Source organism: Canis aureus, chromosome 9 (genome assembly GCF_053574225.1).
Source record: "Canis aureus isolate CA01 chromosome 9, VMU_Caureus_v.1.0, whole genome shotgun sequence".
In the NCBI taxonomy this organism is placed as follows: Eukaryota; Metazoa; Chordata; class Mammalia; order Carnivora; family Canidae; genus Canis; species Canis aureus.
In genome coordinates this window covers 42048158-42070280 of record NC_135619.1, presented here as the reverse complement: position 1 = coordinate 42070280, position 22123 = coordinate 42048158, and the positions used below count along the sequence as shown (strand labels likewise).

The 22123-nt window shown below is 39.6% G+C and overlaps 1 protein-coding gene across 1 annotated transcript in view; it reads left to right on the top strand.

Annotated features, from left to right (window-relative positions):
- Positions 1–247: 247 nt before the first annotated feature.
- The window catches only part of ESR2 (estrogen receptor 2), a 67977-nt gene continuing 46101 nt past the window's right edge, over positions 248–22123 (top strand). Inside the window, exons 1-3 of the mRNA XM_077909587.1 lie at positions 248–357; positions 12155–12610; positions 14477–14649. Of these exons, the coding sequence (XP_077765713.1) occupies positions 12192–12610; positions 14477–14649 (592 nt within the window). The 5' untranslated portion in view covers positions 248–357; positions 12155–12191. The remainder of the gene's footprint in view (positions 358–12154; positions 12611–14476; positions 14650–22123) is intronic.

Here is a 22123-nt window from a genome sequence, read left to right as displayed (position 1 = left end):
GTGATCTTTGCAGCGTCTCCGGCTCCTGGACCTGTTGAAACCCGGTTCGCGCCCCTGCAGCCAGGCAGCCCGAAGGCCGAGGGGGCGGGGACCGCCCGGGAAACTTGCGGTGGGTGGGGGTGGGGGGGGGCGGCGGGAGCGCGGAGGGGGACCGCGGCGGCGGCGGGCGGCGGGCGGCGATCCAGCTGCGCTCGGGCTCCGGCTCCGCTCCGGCTCCGCTCCGGCTCCGGCTCCGGCTCCGCGCCGCGCGGTGGGCGCGCTCTCCGGCCCCGGGACCGCGGGGCCCGCGGCGGGCGGCTGCTCCGGGAGAGGCCGGGCCCGCGTGACAGAGACCCCTGGGCGCCGTGCACCTGCAAGGTAAGGGCCCCCCGGCCGGCTCGGGGTGGGACTGTCTGCTCCTCTGTGTGAAAGCCAAGGATGCGAAAGCAGCAATATTGAGAACAATAACAGACCCCCGCCTCCGCCCGAAACCACTTGTCTTGAAAACTATAGGAAACAGAAATTTCACGCTCTAAGTATTTTCACTCAAGACGCTGGCAAGTTAATTTAATTAGTTTGTGCCTGTAAACTCCGGATTGATACGTGTCTTTTTGAAAGAAAAAAACTCTAGATTTTTTCTTTCTTTCTTTTCTTTCTTTTCTTTTTCTTTCTTTTCCTCTTTTTTTTCTTTCTTTTCTTTCTTTCTTCTTTCCCCCTATGGATTTCCCGAAAGAGGGTGAAATGATGAGCGTGGGAAAGTTGAACGAGGACTTCATGCTTGAGTTTTGTGGGCCTGGGAAGGTGTACGTGGATGAAGCAGGTGACCGGTGTTTTAAATGTATTAAGTGCCACTGCTCAGTGATATAAAAAACAGATTTGCTTCTGTCCTGGGTGAACTGAGCAAGATCTAAGATCTGGTCTGTTTTATTTGCTGAAGAGGAAGCCAGCTGCTCTTCTCTTGTCCCTTTGTGTTACCATTCGTGCCTGATTCATTTCGGAAGCCTAAAATTAAGTCAAGGGAATAATATTTTTTTGTAAAAAAAATTTGGGTTTGAGTGAATTTCTATTTAGGAAAACCAGGTTGACTCAATTTTACTAGCTTTTTAAAAAAGCAGCTTTGTGCTTTGGTGTAGTACACAACCCTTTGGAGGTAAGATTTTTGCCTTACTAGACTTTTAGTATTTTCATGGACATGCCATTGGGAATTTTTACTTTTAAGTTTCTGAACTCACAGTGGCTATTATATGTGGAGAAAGATATTCGTTACTTAAGTGAACATGTGGAAAGAAAGGTTTCTGCCGTTAAGTATTGTAAAAAAGTATGTGTTCTCTGACTATGACACTTCTTCTTTGCCTTTTATTTTTTCTGCAGAAAAATCTATATTTCTGCATATACTCAAGAAGAGGGAGAATGTAAGGTGTTAAAGCATAATCTTAGGATCCATTTTACATTCAATCTTCTTTTTTTCAGTTGAATTACTGAAACATTCTTATTTCAAAAACAGCCAGTCTCCTGTAACTCTTAAGACTTGAAAATCTCTGAAATCTATTAAAAACACAGAATACATTTCATAGTGGTTCTGAGGGACTCAAATGAATCTAATGACCTTTTCTATTCCTCAGTTTACTTATAATATGGAAAAGGTAAAATTTAGTAGTAAATTTAACCCTTCAAAACATAATTAACATCTAATAGATATTGAAATGTTCATTTTTAAGAGTAAAACACTACAGTTTTCTATATATCTATATTCAAGTAATGTGCAAAATACATCTGATAATTTTAGTTTATGTTTTGAGCCACTTTATATAATACTTGTAAATATGTAATGATTATATAAAACACTGAAGGCTGAACTTGAATCATTTACTGGTAAGTTTTTTCCTAATTACATCTAGAACATTGAGAACTGTATACTTGAATGTTACACTTCATAATTTAGTGGAAATGGACATTATAGCCATTTTAAAAAGGCAGGTTCCTGGCAATATAATTTATATACAGTAAAACCTAGCCTCTTTAGGTTACCCTTTATGAATTCTGACAGTTGCAACATTTATATAATCACTTCTACAGTCAAGACCTAGAAAAGTGCCATCACTCCCAAAAGTCCCCTTTGTGTGTTTGTAATCAGCCCCCCCACCCATCCTCACCCCCTGAAAAATCACTGAACTGTTCCCTAATTTTACTGTTCTGTTCTTCAGTATGTTTTTACCCAGAAATAATTAATCTTCCTATGCTTTTTGCAAAAGAGAATCCCAGTCTCCCTCAACCCCCCTTTTTGTTGGGATGAGTCAGGTTGTGGTATTTTTGTTTTACTCCTTATATACTTTGGAATGAATTGAGGCAAAGAAAAGCTATTTTGCAAATGGGACTGTTAGGTTCCCATTGGGCTAATAGATTTCATTCTTAGCACATTCGGATTCCATTGTGGGCTAAGTCTTTTGTTCTGGTTGTGCATCTGGATTATCACCAACTGAATACAGGGTTTTTAAAAAGAAACATTGGTCATTTATGTAATATTAATAGAATGTATTGTATTTATATAACTAGGCATTTAAAAAATACTTTTATTATATTTGAGAGTACAAAAGTTACCTGAAATTACGTACGATTAATTAGTGAGGAGCAGAAAAGTAATTAAAAATGGCAATCTGGAGACATTGAAAATCTAATATAGAGTGATTGTGACTTAAGTTAAAAAATACTGTCCTTATTAAGAGTTGAGGTCTGTGCCCAATTTATGTGTTGATGTCAGAGTTTTTCCATTTCTGTGCTCATGCTTTGAAATCTAGATTTTCTTGCAGGACATATTCTTTACTGTTTAATGCATTATTCAATTTAGAGAATAGCTAGGAGTCTGTTATTGTTAAGCACTCCTAATAAAGATATGTCAGATGATGTCTTTTTCCTTTCTCCTTTGTGCTATGAAAAGAGGAGGCCGTATTTTCCACATGCAGCTTACCTTTCAGAGAACTACAGAGGCAGTAACTAGGATAAGCAGAGTGGCATGCTGAGGAAGCACCAGCAAACTGAGTGGTTGGCATTCCTAGCTGGAGGTTTTATACCTCTTCATAAATTAAGGGCCTTCAGCGGGGATTCTGGGTATGGGTGTACTTAACAGAGAGCAGGAGAGTAAGGGTCACTGTCAAGGCAGCTTACTGGATTTGGTATGTTTCCTCAAAGCAAGACTGCAATGTTTTGTGGGTAAATGTTCGTGTTCAACTGAAACCCAGGACCGGAAGAGGAGATGAGTGCATTCACTTTAACTTCTGCGTTGGTCATGACCTCTTCATTCACAACTGTCCCCTCCCTGTCCCAAATGGATATTTGAAAATGGTTCCATTTCCTAAGAGCAGTGCATTTTCTCTGATGATTGGAATTGGGAAGGGGCAGAGACTTGCTGAAGAGAGTAGACTGATGGGCTCTCCCTCCATACCCCGCCTTAGCATGTGAAGACCGTGCAGCTGAGGCTCTGGCGTCTTCACCATCAAGCTTCCAAGTTCTATTTCCTGTTCAGGTCTATAAGGTCCAGGGGGCCACAAGGGGAATTAGAGTTTTCTCATTTTGGAAGATACATGTACGTTTTCTTAAGAGTTGAATGTGAATTATTAGTGATCAGTTCTGTGGTGATTTTAGTGTTTTTTCTTTTTTTAAAAAAGATTTTATTTATTTATTCATGAGAGACATGGAGAGAGGCAGAGACACAGGGAGAGGGAGAAGCAGGTCCCTTTGGGAAGTCTGATGTGGGACTCGATCCCAGGACCTTGGGATCATGACCTGAGCCGAAGGCAGATGCTCAACCACTGAGTCACCCAGGTGTCCCAGAGTGTTTTTTCTTTTTAATGAATATTAAGTTGATCAAGAGCTGTGTTTTGCTGGGGAAGATTTAAGGCCAATGATTGATAGACAGCCACTGGCATACATCAAGGATGCTTGACACTTAAATATTTTTTATCTTTTCCACAAAATTTTTTGCAGTGTCTGCATTGTGAATGTGCATGTGTGACTTCTGTAGGGCACACAAGTGAGCGGTGTTTGAACTGAATGCTTGGGGAGGTGTGGTGGGCAGGCTCAAGAACACAGAGCAAGGAGAATGTGGCATTTTGTGCTACATATGATGCCAGCTGGCTACCAGCAGCCCAGCGATTTGGACTGGTGTAAGGAATTGTCAAGCAGAAGTTCAGAAAGTACAGTGAGGAGGCAAAAATCCAAAATGGTGGTCATAAGGGCATTTTAACCTTTCTAGAAGTTCTGTCCAACACTCTAGGCACATCCAGTAGCATGCTAATAGACAGACTTTGTCTTCCTGGATGTGTAATAATACCTCACAGGATGTTTCCACATACATCATTTTACTTTATCCTCCGAGTGCTGTGAAAAAATGCAGCCCATAAATGCAGCCCATATTAGGTTTTAATTTCTACTGAAGGAGCCATGGAAGCTCAGGAAGTTGATGTGATTTGTACAAGATCACCTGGCTTTTAGGCAGAGCCAAATCTAGGACCCCATGTACTGCTCTGTCCACTGGGCCAGAATATGTGTAATAGCAGGCCTGGTGGCAACTGCCTTTTTATTGTTTATCTAGATTTGATAGATAGTTTGATAAAATCATTCTACTCTTCCTGGATTGTCTTTCTACCATTTCTTGGGCCTGTTTTTTCCTTCTCCCAAGGAATCACTGTAAATATTTGGAATTTTACAATCTTTTTTTCTGTTTAAGTTCCACAATATGTTCAGTACGTTAGAACACTATGTGTAGTCCCATGTGTACAAAAGGCTTTCCTGCTGAACACAGATGGGACTTGAAAGGGCTCACTACTGGTGTGTGTGGTGGAGGAGGGGGACAGAGAAGTCTTTGGACAGAAAACAGTTCTGTTCATCATGAAGGATATGGGCCAGCTATTTTAGGCTGTGATGACCAGTTAAAGAAAATTGACATGCAAAGAAATGCTTAATTCTTAGAATCAGGATGTCCGGGTTCATGTTCTTTTGTTGGCCACGTGAAGTCCCATGCCTGCCAGGCCCAACAATTAAGCTGTTAAGAGACTATTTTTCCTTTTGATACCAGATACTGTGCTCACTGAGTCAGTACTTGCTTGTTCAAAGGAATGTGTTGGGAAAATCCTGTCCTACAATGTTGAAGAAATTTGATTTGGGGGGATTCTTTCCTTCAACTGGTTTATCTCCTTGGTTTAGATCAAACTACTCACCATAACCAGCACAGGTTGTTTATTCACTTTCTTAGTCTTTGGGTGGAGACTTTTGCTACTTGTTTGCTCGTCTATAGGGTCTTCTGCTATGATTTCAGTTCCTTGCCCCTTGTGTCTTTGCTTCAGAAGAGGCCACCAACCCTTTGCGTTGGTGGCCAAGTTACTAATGATCCAAGTTTCCTTTGACAAATGGTTGTCACATGAATCTGGATACATCTGAAAGATTTCCAACCAAAAGGCAACGTGGCCTTTTCATCATGGTCTATCTAGCAACCAGTTCCCTCACATGAATTATTACTGTGCTAAGGATGTATGGAAATTCTAAAGAAATTGATTGGTGTGTGTATGTGAAATCCATCTTCCTAAGCAAAGTCCCCGTGGCACCTAATTGATTGCCTGGATGAATCTTGGCGTTTGCCATTTGGCGGTGTGTGTCTGACAGGTCATTTCAGCATTTCTGGGCTGAAAATGAACATTTCAGTTATAGGTGAAAATGAGTAATGGGATTGATTCTCTGCTCCTGAGAGAGATGTCATATTCATTTTAAATTGTATGTTCACTTTCTACCTAGATAATAGGGAGTGTTATTTCAAGTTCATGAATTTCCATGCTGCTATTCATCACTGCATATTGGTAGAAGCTTTCTGTTTTTTTAAGAGGCCTATTGAAAGTGAAAGATAGCAGTGGTTTTCTGATAGGTTGGTGTGTGGACTTTGTTGAGTTACTTATGCTAAAATGCTACATACATTTCCTTGGGGCAATGTAAAGTTGAGACATCATGAAATTCAGTAAAAACTTGAGTGACCAAAATCTTTAGAGAATATTTTGTTTAAACCATTCGACTGATTTTATCATTGAGTATTAACTTGAAGTCTTGTTCAAATTGTTACTCTAAAAATCACTGCTTTCCTGCTTCATAATTTCCTGAATGTAATGTACTCACCACAGTGACCACACTCCCTTTTGGATATACTTTTATTTATTAAATTGGGCAAGCCATCTTATTTCTTATACCATTTTTTCCCTTATTTTTAAGTTCAAGAAACACAAAATGATGACTTCCAAAGATTACATTTTACTATACATAAGTACAGCTTGTTAAGCATGTTACCTTGAGTATTTTCCTCTCAATTTTTACAATGTGTACTGCTTAAGTTGTATTGTTAAAGGGCTTTCAATGTCTTTTGATGAAATATCTGGCCACATAAGATATGTTTAGATCATATAGCAAAAACAATGCACTAAAATGCAATCATCAAAATATGCTATGAAAAACATAAGCACGATGAGCAAGCCTATGTGTAGGTGGATGGAAATAGGAGAGGTGTTTTCAGGACAGATTGAGGGATAGATGCCTCCTCATCATCCTGACGGGTATGGAGTTGCTATCTCAAGGTTACCAGTGACCTAATTACCAACGTCTGTTGTTTCTTCTATATTCAACCACTCACTCTAACCTAGGTCATTTCATGGATCTGCAAATGCTTTCAATCATTTGTGTTGAAAACCCTTTCTTGATTAACAAAATGTGGTACGTAGATACAATGGAATATCATTCAGCCTTAGAAAGGAAGGAAATTCTGACACATGAGACAAAATGGATGAACCTTGAAGACATTGTGCTAAGAAATAAGCTAGATACTGAAGGACAAATACTGCATGATTCCACTTCTATATGGTACTGAGTAGTCAAATCCATAAGAGACAGAAAGTAGAATGGTGGTTGCTGAGGGGCTCGGGGTTGGGGTAGGTTGGGGAGCTGTTGTTTAACGAGTGAGGAGTCTTAGTTTTGCAAGAGAGAAAGAGTTCTATAGATGAGCTGCACAATGATGTGAATGTATTTAACACTACTGAACTGGACATTTAGAAATGATTGGGGTTGCCTGGGTGGCTCAGCGATTGAGCATCTGTCTTTGGCTCAGGATGTGATCCTGGAGTCCGGGGTTGAGTCCTACATTGGGCTCCCTGCCCAGAGCCTGCTTCTTCCTCTGCCTATGTCTCTGCTTCTCTCTGTGTGTCTCTCATGAATAAATAAATAAAATCTTTAACCATTTATTTTTTATTTTTTTATTTTTAATGTCATAAGTTTGATGTGTATTTTACCACCATGTAAAAAAAGTTTGGAAACTGCTAGTTTTGACAATAGTTAGCATTATATGCTTTACTCTGCATATTTTCTATTAGGAATCAGGTATTGCATGTGTTGATTGGGAATCTAAGTAATGGAAATAGAAAATTCTGTTATGATTAATACATGCATATTGATATATCTGAGAAAGGTATAAGAATACATGTAAAAATGTAAAATATATTACATATAGAATACTTTTTTGATGCTGTATTCTTCTCTAGCTACCATTCCCTCTGCTGTCCTTCATGGTCAATCACTGTTGATTATAAGTGGTAGCGTGTTTGTATTCCTTAGCATTTTACCTGGTCTGTCCTGCCTCCTTTACCTGGTACAGTAGCTCTTTGAAGGCAGAGTGCATGCCTTGGGACTCCTTTAGATATCCTGTCTCCACATGGTACCATACCTACTGAACGTGCTGCTCCCATCTTCCACTAACACCCTGGACTGGGTGAAATCTTATAAACACGTTTCCTCATATTCTTTCATTATAACAAATATTTATTGAGTTGTAGTAGGTGAATAAAAATAATGTGTGCCTTCAAGGAGATTAAAATCTAATCCTACTTCTACCATTTACAAGAATGATTCAATGCAGTTCTATTCTAATAAGGAGGATTAAATTTTTAAGTAATTGTAGGAGTGCTAAGAGTAAAAAAAGCACATCACTACATTATGCACTTTGCATACTCCTTATGGACATGGCAGTTCTGCAGGAAAATAGCAGATTAGAGTAGGATGATGAATTAGGGCAGCAGAATGGAATGCCTTGGATGTTAGAAGAATGTGACATTACACAAGCTGGTGGGAAGCAGAGGGGTATTGAGTTGGGTTTTAAGAATGTTAGTCAGGGAGCACCTGGGTAGTGCAGTTGTTTAAGCTTCTGCCTCTTGATTTTGGCTCAGGTCATGATTCAGGGTTTTGGGATCAAGTCCTGTATTGGGTTCTGTATCAGACTCCACGCACAGTGCAAAGTCAGCTTGGGATTCTCTCTCCCTCTGCCCCCTCACCCCACACTCTCTCCCTCTCTTGCTCTAATGACTAAATCTTAAAAAAAAAAAAAAAAAAAGAAAGAAAGAAAGAAAGAGAAAGAAAGAAAGTCAGTCAGTCTGGCAGCTCTATGGAACCAGAGAAGGAGCTCACTGGAGACAAGGAGTGGTAAGTAGCCTACTCCAGATGCACACATAAGAAGTAATGAGAGCTTGCTCAGATGTTGGCAAAAGACAGACCAAAAGGAAAAGGTACTGTGGAAAAAAAAAAGTGTGCCCTCATGATTAAAGATAATTGGTTGCAGTGGAGAAGTCAAAGGTAAGTGTATTGGGCTTTGTCATTAACAAATAGAAAATTAATAATGGTTTTGGGAGGAAAATGATTGATTTTACCTTGGATTTGTATTATCTAGTGCTGTGTAGCAAGTCATCCTAGAATTTAGCAGCTGAAATAACAAACATAATATCTCACACACATTTTCTAAGGGTCAGGAATCCGGGAGCAGCTTAGCTGGAAGGTTCCAGCTTAGCTCCTCTCATGAGGTTGCAGTCAAGATGTTGGCCAGACCTACAGTCATCTGAAGGCTTGACAGGGGGTGGAAGATCAGTTTCCGAAAGCTCTAACTTACAGAGGTGTTGGCTGGAGGCTGGAGTTTCTTGCTAGCTCTGACAGGAGGCCTCCACAAGGCTGCTTGAGTGTCTTCAGAATATGGCAGCTAATTTCCTCTGGAGTGAGTGATCCAAGGGAGCAAGCCTGGAAGAGACTGCAGTACCTTTTATGACTTAGTCATGGAAGCCACATAGCATCCCTTCTGCCATAATTTTTCACTAAAAATGAGTCCTAAATCTAGCACATACTCAAGGGGAGGTTAGACTCCACCTTTTGAAGGGAGGACTATTGAATAATTTGTAGACCTATTTTAAAACTCCCATAGGTATATTGTTTTGAAGACAAACGGAAATGATCATTCAAATGAAGATGTTAGGAGAAAGTAATTAGGAACATTTAGGGAGCCAAGTTACCTGCATGTGGAAGTAGGTGGCAGCTGGCATGAAGATATTGAAAATGGAGAACTTCTCAAGGCAAGCTTCTTTACCTGATGATCTTTCTCAACCAGTCTAGTTATTAATGGTCATTCTTCTCTTTCCCAGATTGTATTATCCAATTATTCTAACCTTTAAGTTTCCATTTGTAATTTCTTGTATTATTTTGTGTCTTTTCTCCAAAGCTTCTTATGAAAAATTTTAAACCCAAAGGAGAGTTGAAAGACTGGTATAATGAATGTCCATAAGTCCACTGTCTAGATTCAGTAATTGTTAATATTTTTACTTGCTCTAGATAAACTATCTAGTTTATCCATCCAAGTTTTTTTTTTTTTTGAACTATTCATTGGGTGACATTCTTTCATAAAGAAGAGTTTGCCCTCAACGATTGCATAAACTACAGAGTCTCTAAAAAGGCAGGGTCCAGACTTAATTCTTTTTCCTTAATTACTAATTTTCAGAGTGAGGAAACTGATGTAACAGTCATTTGTAATGGGAGCTTTGGACTTAAATCCAAAGGTACCACATGCATAATCTGTATATAATGCCAGATATTCGTGGGGGTTGTGCCATTTTGCACTACTACCAACAGTGTCAAAGAAAGTCTCTGTTTTTCCACAGTCCCACCAAGGAAGTCTGTTGTCAAACATTTGAATTTTTGCCAAACGTGAGAAAATGGTATCTTGTAGTTTTAATTTTTCTGAATGATGTGGAGCATCTTTGTGTTCTAAGAGCCATTTGCTTTCCTTTCTCTGTGTTCTATGTCTTTTGCCTATTTATCTAAAGAGTTTTTGGTCTTGTTTTCGCTTGAGGAGTTTTAAATGCTAGGACATTTAGCCCCTTGTTTTCTTTTTTCTCTTCTCTTCTCTTCTCTTCTCTTCTCTTCTCTTCTCTTCTCTTCTCTTCTCTTCTCTTCTCTCTCTTCTCTTCTTTCTCTTTTCTAGATTTTATTTATTTATTCATGAGAGACACACAGAGAGGCAGAAACCTAGGCAGAGAGAGAAGCAGGCTCCCTGCAGGGAGCCTGATGTGGGACTCGATCCCAGGACCCTGGGACAACGACCTGAGCAGGCAACCCAATCCCCTTGTTTCTAATAGAAGTTGAGATGCTTTTTCACCAATTTGTCATTAGTCTTCTGACTTTGCTTATGGTGTTTTTATGATGTGCAGAGATTTACTTTTCTGTTCTGAATGTATTGGTCTTTTTATTGTATGTGGATTTTAAGCCATAGTGAGAAGGTTTTTCCCACACCCATGTTATAAAGAAGTTCATCTTTGCTTGCTTCTGGTACTTGTGCAGTCCCCTCTCCCTCCCACTGCTCCCTTTCCCCCTGAGTCTCCTTCAGAGTCCTTCCATTTTTCTTTTTAACATTTGGATCTCTGAACCCTTTGGAGTTTATTCTGGCATATGTTCTTTTTCCAATGGCAGTTCTGTCCAGTGTTTCCTCGGTGATTTGAGCTATCCCCTTTATCAGATGCCAAATTTCCAAAAACTTTTGCGTTCTTGAATTTTCTATTTTGGGATTTTCTGTTTTGTTCTGTAGCAGTCTGGGTCCAATCAGGAGTTAGAAACTACATAATCAGTTCAGGGGAGTTTTGATATAAAGAATAACCATGATGAGAGATTAAGTATAATAATTAAGTATAATAAATATTAAATATTAAGTAAACTATAAATGGAACCTCAGGGCCGAGGGAGAACACTCAAGAAAGGACAGATTTGGAAGGGGTTTGGACCTCCTTGGGAAAGGTGGGTGGGCCACTAATTAGCAGAGATTTTTGCCGGTTTAGCCAAGGCCAGAGCTGGTCTAAGGTGGCTGGGCAGGCAGGAGGACAGCTTCGGGGGTGCTGCCGGGGAGCGGGTGATCAGCAGCTGGCAGCGTGGTCGTGCACTGGGAGTCCAGGTGCTGTGGGTTGAAGGAGGTGGGGGCACAGAAGGCCTTCACAGTGTGCCCCTAGCACCAGGGGAGGAGGTTTGTGCAAGGAACAACTTTTTTATGACTTGTCAGGCCACAGTCTGGACAGGTGACTGTGGAAAGGTTATCGCCACGCCGTCTTTGCAAACTTGCAGAGGGACCTCGTTCTGGACCCGCAGCGATGCCAGACTCCACTGGCTGTTCTCACCCCCCCAAACTCCCACCTCTGCTGGCACCCGAGGTACTACCAGCAGCCTCTTGCTCCTGTGGTGTCCCTGCAGCGCCCTCTACTGAGAGCGCTTAGCAGTGCGCTCACCGGAACCCGGTAAAGCACCTCCAGGGCTTAGCGTAGGCTGTACCCCCAAGGGTGCATTGGAAGCTGAGAAAGCAATAAATGGATAACTGACGAGGGCACGTTGGCCTGTCTGTTCCTTGTGTTTTATTGCTGGCGACTCGTGTACCTGGATATCTGTTAATGCTGTCCGTGCTCACTGACCTGCTCTTTCAAGGTCTTCTTGGTTATGCTTGTTTATTTTTCCATAAGAACTTGAAAACAAACGTATCTAGTTCCAGAAAGGGGGGGGGGGGAGGGAGAGAACTTGGCGTTTTAATATAATCCTGTATTTTTTTGATTTTTTTAAAAGTGTAATAAATTCTTGTGGTTAAAAACAATTCTTGTAGCTAACCACAACAAAAGTAATAAAGGAGTGAATAAAGTAGCAAATGAGAGTTCCATGCCTCCCATTCACACCCCCTGAGGTTAATATTTTGGGGTCTTTCAGGATGTGTTTCTAAGCACGTGTGTAAGTAATAAATATGTTTGGACATTTTGAATAGTTAGGCCTGTAGCTGTAACTTAGAAATGTCTTTTGTTTTTCTCTACAGCCATCGTACCTGCCCATGAGTCTCTGAGAACATCATAATGTCCCTTTGTGCCTCTTCTCACAAAGAGTTTCCTCAGCTGTTGCCTCTTCAAGACATGGATATCAAAAACTCTCCATCTAGCCTTAACTCTCCTGCTTCCTACAACTGCAGTCAATCTGTCCTACCCCTGGAGCACGGCCCCATATATATACCCTCCTCCTACGTAGAGAGCCGCCATGAATATTCCGCCGTGACCTTCTATAGCCCTGCTGTGATGAATTACAGTATTCCCAGCAGTGCCAATAACTCAGAAGGTGGACCCAGTCGGCAGACCACGAGCCCAAATGTGTTGTGGCCAACTCCTGGACACCTCTCTCCCTTAGCCATCCATTGCCAGTCGTCACTTCTGTATGCAGAACCTCAAAAGAGTCCTTGGTGTGAAGCAAGATCACTAGAACCCACCTTACCTGTAAACAGGTAAATTCAGTCTTCATTCTGAATTGTACTTCGGGGCATTATTCGAATCACTTTATGATGCAGTGAGAAGAAAGATATGCATCATTCAAGGTCTTTATTCATCACATAGATTACTTAGAGCACCTAACACATATGATATTCTGAATTCTAGAATATCTATTCTGATTTTGAATCCTCATTAAAAAGTAAGCTTGTACATCTGGGTTGTGGGGAGAATTCACTCTCATGACTACCGTTTTTAGACATTAAAGATTGAACTTAAATCACCTTTTTCTTGATGAAGTGACATGTTTGAAAAAGAAGTTTTTGCTTTACTTTCAAGTTAAATCCCTCTTTAGTGAAATCCAATTTAGTGTTCATGACACACTGTGTCCAGGATAAAGGCAACTGTGGCAGTATTACTACTTAAATGAAATACACTGGACACACGAAGCCTGAAAACAGACAATAATTGGTGTAAGCTTTTTAGCAGTGAACTAAAATAACATTTGATAAAGATTGGTAGGAAACTAAATGTAGACTTTAGTTGAAATTTCTTGAAGCTCAAAAGAGTATTTGTACTCTTCCAAAGCAAGGTAACGTGATGGTTATTTCCATTTAATTTGTAATGTGTTTAATGATAATTACAGCTAAGGAGGGAAGAGGTTGTGCTGGGAGAAAGATGAGGAGGAGATAAATTTCTAAAACAATCAAAGTATTAAGTCACTGCATATTAGATATTGAAATTTGTTACTTTAAAATGCTGTCGTAACACTTCGAGAAAGCCACATCACACAGTACTTTTATTTTTCTTCGTTTTTAAGAACTTTGTTGGTGAAAGAGATTATAAATGTTGTACATGACTTTTTTAAAGTACTGTTTTTCACTCAGCTTTCAAGGGGAGATACTTTGTTTCTGAGGACAAGATCTAATCAGAGTTCTGCTAATATTAGGGAAATCAACCCATAGTATAATTATCCTCATGTATGAATCAATCATATTTCTAACACTTTCTTTCCAAAAGAAACATGGCCTAGCAAAATTAGGAACTAACCACATGTGCTTTTGGTGTCTGCCGGTGCTGCCTTGACCAGCTGTCCTTTCCCATATGGGAGCTCCTGCCCCTCTTCCCAGCCCTGAGCACTTCCTTCCTTCAGAACCTTCTTTAAGGACAGGCACATGTCTACTTTCTTCCCCTCTCTTCTCTTTTCTCTTTCTATTCTCTCTGGCCTTCCCTGCCCTTCCACGTTCATCTCTACCCTCCCCTACTCTTCCCTCCCCTTTCTCTCTCTTTCTCTAAACCAGAGTATAGTATCACTTCAGTATAACATAAAGTGCATTTGTTACTCCTCTTGAAGTTATTTTTATTCTAGACCTTCATCTTAAATTGCAGAATGAAAGGTTCTCCCCACCCCCCCCCCCATTTGAATGGGAACTCTGAAAGGTAACACTTGAAAATAACTGCTACTTGAAAATGGGTAGGTAAGTTTAGACCCATCTTTACAGCGTTGATGAATTCCAGCAACGGTACTTCCTGCTGTGGTTCAGACCTGTGGGTAACACTTGCTCTGGTCACTTGTTACACTCAGACATGTGCAGCCTGATGGCTACAACTGACCATCTGTAGTTACTAGTGCTCATCGGTGCTGCATGGATGGGCATAGACTCCCGTAACCATTTTCAAACAGCAGTCATTCCCAACAGTGTGATTCTTCATAGATCTGATATCAACAACAAAGGTGCTTGATCAGATTTCTTGGAATATATTTATCATGAGCCCTACAGGGCAAAGAGGTAACTTAGGCAGTGTTCATGCTATTTTTTTCCCTAGAAAGTCCATCTTTTCTCTTAATGCTGTCTTACAATGAATGTTTTCTTTTCCCCCAGAGAGACACTGAAAAGGAAAGTTAGTGGAAGCAGTTGTGCCAGCCCCATTACTAGTCCAAGTTCAAAGAGGGATGCCCACTTCTGTGCGGTCTGCAGCGATTACGCATCTGGATATCACTATGGAGTCTGGTCGTGTGAAGGATGTAAGGCCTTTTTTAAAAGAAGCATTCAAGGTACAAGAGTATTGTTAGCTGCTTCTTTAGTTTTCTACTTTTGCTTTCAAATACTTTCGTAGATGACTTGGCAGAAATTTCACCACTGGCCTGTTTGGTATATAAAGTACTTGATGAATGGTTCATAGGATCATGTGTGTTTGGGGATGGGGTGGATGGTGGAGTGGATTGTTTCAAGTGTAGAGCACCTTATCCTTTAATTGTGGATCTTTACTCCAGAGCTTCAGAACTTGAATGGATCTCTTCCCACAATCATCCATCACCACCTCTTACTGGTTTTTGATTTGTGGTTACCATTAGGTTTGTATATAACATCTTATGTGTATATTAATTTATATTAGGCTGGTGATCTCTTAAATTTGAACCCAATCTTTACTCTTCTCTGCTATCTTTCAGATATATGGTGTCATACTTTACAGTCTTTTATTTTGTGACTCCTTTGACTGATTTTTATAGATACATTTAATTTTACTCCTTTTGTGCTTACTCCTGCTTATGGTTTTTCCACTCAGAGTCCCCTTTAACAATTCTTGTAGGACTGGTTTAGTGGCCATGAATTCCTTTTGTTTGTGTGGGGAACTCTTTATCTCTCTTTCTATTCTGAGTGATAGCCTTACTGGATAGAGTATTTTTGGTTATTGTTTTTTTCTTTCAGTACGTTGAGTGTAACATGGCACTCTCTTCTGACCTGCAAAGTTTCTGGTGAAAGATTAGTTGACAGCCTTATGGGGGGGTCCTCTTATGTGTAACTCTTTTCTGCTGCTTTTAAAATTCTCTTTATCACTACTTTTTTTTTTTGCATTTTAACTACTATATGTCTTGGTGTGGACCTCCTTGGATTGATTTTGTTGAGGGCTCTCTGTGCCTCCTGGATCTACATTTCTATTTACTTCTCCACATTTGGGAAGTTTTCATCTATTATTTCTTCAAACAAATTTTCTGCCCCTTTCCCCACTTTTTCTCCTTCTGAGACCACTTTAATGCAAATGTTATTATTATGCTTGATGGTGTTACTGAGTCCCCTAAGTCTTTATTAATTTTTCATTTTTTTCCTCTCTCCTGTTCAGCTTGATTGCTCTCCATTACTCTGTCCTCCAGGTTGCTGATATGTTCTTCTGTTCGTTATAGTGTATTATTTTTATTTTTAGTTGTTGAGTTCTTAGATTTATTTATTTATTTATTTATTAAAATTTTGTATTTATTTATGATAGTCACACACAGAGAGAGAGAGAGAGAGAGAGAGAGGCAGAGACACAGGCAGAGGGAGAAGCAGGCTCCATGCACCGGGAGCCCGACATGGGACTCGATCCCGGGTCTCCAGGATCGCGCCCTGAGCCAAAGGCAGGTGCTAAAATGCTGCGCCACCCAGGGATCCCCAGTTGTTGAGTTCTTAATCTCTGATTGGTTCTTTATTGTGTTTTCTGTTTCTTTGTTAAGAGTTTCACTGAGGTCCTCCATTCTTTTTTCCAGTCCAGTGAGTTCCTTTATGAGTATTACTTTAAATTCTCTATCAGGCATGTTACTTTTCTCTGTTTATTTAGGTCTCTTGCTGTGATTTTTGTCCTGTTCTTTCATTTGGGTCATGTTCCTCTGTCTCTTCATTTTGTCTAACTCTCTGTGTCTGTTTCTATGTGTTAAGATATATATGTGTTAAGAAAGTCAGCTATGTCTCCTGCTCCTGAAAGTAGTGGTCTTATAAAGAAGAGATCCTGTAGTGCCCTGCAGTGTAATGTTCCCTGTTTATCAGACCTGGTGCTTAAGAGGTGTTGCCTATGTGTGTTGTATGTACCCTACTATAGTGGCCAAGATGCTTCTGCCTTTAGTCCAATTGTCTGCAATGACCCTCTTTGCCTGTTGTGGGCAGGATTTAGTCCCTGCATTGTTAGTTGGCCAGTCTGGAGCTGCCTTAGGCTTGAGTTGGATCAGACCAGGCATTTGCCAGAGATATAATAACACTGAACTGTAAGACACTTTCCCTGAGTTGTGCTCTGAGAAGCTTTTGTTGGTAAGTGAGGCCAGCAGACCAGCTGTCTGCACCCCAGCCCACTGCTGGGGCCACAGTTGGACTGGTGTGTGTGGTTATCTTTCCCTCTCCTTAGGGGAGGAGTCACTTTGGAGTTGGCCCCTGTTGTGGTTGCTTGCATACTGCCAGGCTTGTGGCACCACTTTGGATGGGCTCTGGCCAAGGCTGTATGGGGTGGGGGTGGCAGGCCTGCCTTTAGCAAATTATGTGGAAGATATTGGCACTGTGCTGGTTCTCACAGGTGTTTGTGTGTCTAGGCTGGGATCAGGGGGAGGGAAATGGTGCCCAGCAGCATCTTTGTTCCTATATGATCCGTGCCCCTCGAGCACATACTCTGAGATTATTAAACAAATTTCCCTCCCATATACCGCAGGCATTTTTCAATGCCTGCTGCTTCTGTTTTCTATCTTTATGGGGCTGTTTGTTGTACTATCTCTTTAAGGGCAGAGACTGTTTCCTCTTGCCTTCCCAGCTGTCTCAGAGCCAAGCCTGCTGAGTTTAAAGTTCCACCTACTAAATCCTGCTCATTGTAAGAACTCATAAAATATCCCCCTCTGCTTTTCAAAGCCAAATGTTATGGGAATTCATCTTACCTGTGTGCGTTCCCTGTACTTGGGGTACCTGGTGTGATAGTCTGTTCATCCCCACTCTCCAAGCCTGCAGGTCTCTCCCTCCCATGGACAATCCCATAGGTCTGTCCCCATAGGTATGTTTAGGCCCCAACTGCCTTTCCACCCTTCCTACCCTCTTTGATGTAGCCTCTTCTCTACATTTATCTGTGGAGAGTCTGTCCTGTCAGTCTTTGGATCATTTTCTGGGTTATTTACACTGATGTGGGTGTTATCTAGTTGTATCCATGGGGTGAAGTGAGCTTAGGATCATCCTATTCTGCCATCTTCCCCAGGAGTCCCTCTTTGCAACCCTTGTGAAGATAAAGCTGGAAGCAATGTGCTTGTTAGGAATTACAAAGATCGTTTCTTCCTTTGGCTTATGTTTAATATTTGGCATGTGTAAGAGTCATGGTGGGATGGCTCCTGATAGAATCTAGAAGGTGGTGAAGGGTAGAAAGTTAGTAGTACAGAGTTACCTTCCCTTGAAATTCAACCTGTATAGATGACTACTTATTTGTCCTGGATCTTCTACTTAGTAGCTCTAAGACATTACCTCTTAGCCTGTTTCCTCCTCTGTGAAATGGAGATACTTACAGGTTTGTTATCAAATGAAATGGAGGTGCCTGGGTGGCTCAGTTGGTTAAGTGTCTGACTCTTGATTTCAGCTCAGGTCACAATCTCTGGTTTGTGGGATTGAGCCCTGTGTCAGGCTCCATGCTCAGTGGGGAGTCTGCTTGAGACTCTGTTTCTCTCTTTCCCTCTTCTCCCATCTCATGCACACACACACTCTCTCTAAGTAAATGGGTAAGTAAAATATTTTAAAAATATATAAAAATAAAAATGCAATGAAGTTGGTTATATGAAAACATTTGGTCATTTATAAACTTCATGCAAATTTAAGATATTCTAGTTTTCTAACTCTTCTGTATTGAGATATCAACATCTTTTCTTTATTTTTTGTGTTTTTCTTCTAATTCTAATCTTATTTAAACCCACCTTCTCTAAGATCTTCATAGCTGGGTGGATCAGGGCCCTCTGCCAATTAAAAACTTAATTTTATTGAAAGATAAAACATCACAGATAAAGGAAGAATGTGTCATCAAATATTATCAAAACATAAATTGTATCATTTGCTTATTTATAATTGCTTTTACACAACTTTTCATTCTGTATTTAACATATTTAGGTACTTTAATATTTTTACTTATGATAATTCTAGTAGTAAATTATAAGGCCAGGCCTACTTGCTTGCTATTATATAGTAAGAACAATTCAAATTTCTAAAATTCAGAACTGAACTCTTGATATGATATGATGACAATTCTCTATCTTGTTGAGATTCTACAATTTTATTCCTTAAGGAAATCTTGACCCAATACAATTAACTATATCCTTTGAGAAAGGTCCTTTTTATTTGCTGTTGGGAAGAAATCTCTACCTGAAATATATATATATGGAGAAAAGGGAATCCTTATGTACTGATGGTGGGAATTAAATTTGTGCAGTCATTGTGGAAAACAGTATTGGAGGTTCCTCAAAATATTAAAAACAGAATTACCATATGATCTAATAATTCCACTACTGGATATTTATCCAGAGAGAACAAAAACACCAATTTAAAAAGAGATGTGCACCCCTGTGTTTATTGCAGCATTATTTACAATAGCCAAGGTACAGTAACAGTCTAGGTGTATGTCAATAGATGAATGGATAAAGAAGCTACATACATGGTAAAATATTACTCAGCCATAAAGAGGATGAGATCTTGCCATTTGCAACAGCATGGTTGGACCTAGAAGGTATAGTGCTAAGTGAATTAAGTCAGACATAGAAAGACAAAACACCATATGATTTCACTTATATCTAGAATCTAAAAACAATTTCCCCCTAACTTCCCAAGACCTAGTAGCCATTGACCTAGTTTCTTTCCGTATAGTTTTACCTTTTGCTAGAATGTCATATAATTGAATCATTAGGTAACCATCTATGTATTGCTTCTTTCACTTATCATGATGCTTTTAAGTTTTATCCATGTACCTATGGTTCATTCCTTTTTGTTACTGGGCATTATTCCAATATATAGATCTACCACAGTTTATTCATTTGGGGTATTTCCAGTTTTGTGCTATTTTGAATAAAACTTCTATGAGTGTTCATGCTAATCCCTCTATGTAGACCTACATTTTTGTTGGGGAAATATCTAGGAGTGAAATTGCTGGTTGTATGATAAGCATATGTTTAATTTTATGGGCAACTAACAAACTGTTTCCAAGGGGGTTGAACCATGTTGTATTCTCAAAAGTAACATGAGACTTCCAGTTGCTCTACATCCTTATAAAAATCCTTGATATTATTAGCCTTTTTAATTTTAGATATTCTTTGGGTATATAATTGTGTTTCATTGTGGTTTTAATTTGCATTTCCCTGATTACTAATCATTTTGAACATCTTTTTATGTGTTCATTGATTTTTTTTTGTCTCTCTCTATAAGTTCTTATGTATAGTTTTATCCTGTTCTGTTGACCTAGTTCTTCATTCTTGTAAGTACCACATTATTTTAATTATTATAGTTTTATTTTTTACTTTTACTATTATAATTTTATAATGCATTTAAATACATACCAATATAAATACCTCCTATTTTAAAAGTATTCTGGCTATTTTCTTTATTTATCCATAGGAACATTAGAATATTTTTATTAAGTGACCTCCCATCCTTAATGTTAAGAAAAGTGGAGATTTTGTTAAACCTAAGGATTATTTTGGAAGGAATCTTTGTAATATTCTTCACATTAAGAACATATTCTATCTCCATTTATTTAGGTCTTTTGTATCTCTTATACAGTTTTGTTATTTTTTAAAAACTATGTATATCTGGTATCCTTCTCAGTGGTATTTCTGTAAATTTCATTCTTTTGGGCTATTTATTTTACATCCAAATGTAACAGTGGCACTATTTTATTCACTTTCATATTGGTGTTCATAACAAACTTTTATCATTGTCCTTTGAAAGTTGAAATCTATTTAAGTGCCACTCACAAATCTTTAAGGCTTTGCTTTTCACAGCTTTAGAGGCTGGGCTTTAAATGGGAAGCTCTGACAGCTGGTAGGTTATGTAGGAAATTCTTACCTTGGAGGCACATATTCCATTACTTGGGACTTATTTGGCCTTGAAGTCATGGAGGATGTCCTGAAGGAACAAATGCTAGGTTGTTGCCTGCTGCTGAGGGACAAGCATGCCAGGGAGGGTGCGGGTGATAAATATTGCTCTGTGACAAGTGCAATATTGTGACAAGTGACAACACCGGGAGGCTGAAATGAGCTGAAACTCAGATATTCTGATCTGAAGTCCAGGGCTGTCTCTCCCCTCTATGAGGTTGGATATAAATGACAATAGGTAATCAGACTTAGTCTATAATTTTGTAGAGAGTACAGAGATAACCTGTTATGTTTAGATGATAAAAAGCACATTTTCCTATAAAGCTTTATATCTTCAAGAATTAGCTACATATTTTGCTTTTAATTTGGCTTTGAACTTTTCTCTGAATTCGGTTAGTATGTGTGCTTTACAGACTGTTGCATGAACAAGAAAACCATTTTATTTTATTTTTTTGGGGGGGGGCAGAGAGAGGGAGAGCGAGAGAGAGAGAGAGAGAGAGAATCTCTAAGCAGACTCTGCATTGGGTGCAGAACCTGACATGGGCTCCATCTCACAGCCCTGAGATCATGACATGAACTGAAATCAGGAGTCAGATGCTTAACTGACTGAGCCACCCAGGTGCTCTGAGAAAACCATTTTAATATGTGAGATAGTATACTTTCAAGAGGACTTTTTTCTTTTTTGTCAATTACCTTGACCTTCTTGCATAAGACATTTTCTAGGCCGTTTTTAGTGTGTTTATATTCTTGTGCTTTCTGATTTTTTTTTAAGTAAAATTATCTTTTAAAATAAACTCTGAGGGGAAAATAATGAACCTCTAGTCCCTTAAATGCTTATTGTTATAAACCTCTTTATAAAACCAAAAAGGATGACATCATATGTATTGTTCTGTGAATTTTTAGAAGGTCCTTGAAAGATTGCTGCTACCATGGAAAGTACTGTGGGATTACATTTACCTTTTAGCCATAAAGCGTCTGTTCTAGAGGACAATCAAAAGTTTCTGATTGGAAATATATCTTGACTTTTAAAATATAATTTGTTTTTGAATATTATAAGTGAGGATAAAAGCAATAACAAGATAATTATCTGTTCCTTTTAAAAAATGTTGCGCCTTACCTTATATTACCCCATACTCTTGAGTGTGTGTGGAACCTGTAAATATGAGCCACTCCTTTGGTTAGGGTATCTAACATGGAAAGTGGTATTGGGGGAGTCTTGTGATTATGCTGTAATTGTGTAAGACTCCATCATGGCCGAGTGAAGACAGACTGAAAATCAGACAAGTGCCCCTCCTAGCCTGAAGGAAAGCAAGCATCATGCTGTGAACTGCTTTTGGGCAGGGAACTGGTTCCTCTATGAGTTGACAGCAGTGTCCAGCTGGTAACCATGGTAAAAATGGGAGCCTTGGTCCAACAACTGCAAGGAGCTGATTCTGCAAACATCCTATATGAGCTTGGAAGAGGACCCTGAGCTTCAGATGAAACCACAGCCCATCCAACACCTTGATTGCAGCCTTTTGAAACCCTGAGTAGAGTAAGCTGTGCCTGGATTCCTGACTTGTGGAAATCAGATAATAAATTTGTTTGGTTTTAAGCTTATAAGTTTGTAGAAATTTATTATGCTGCATGGAAAAGGAAAACCATGACCTTAAGGAGATTACTGAATGTGTTTTCTCTTAAA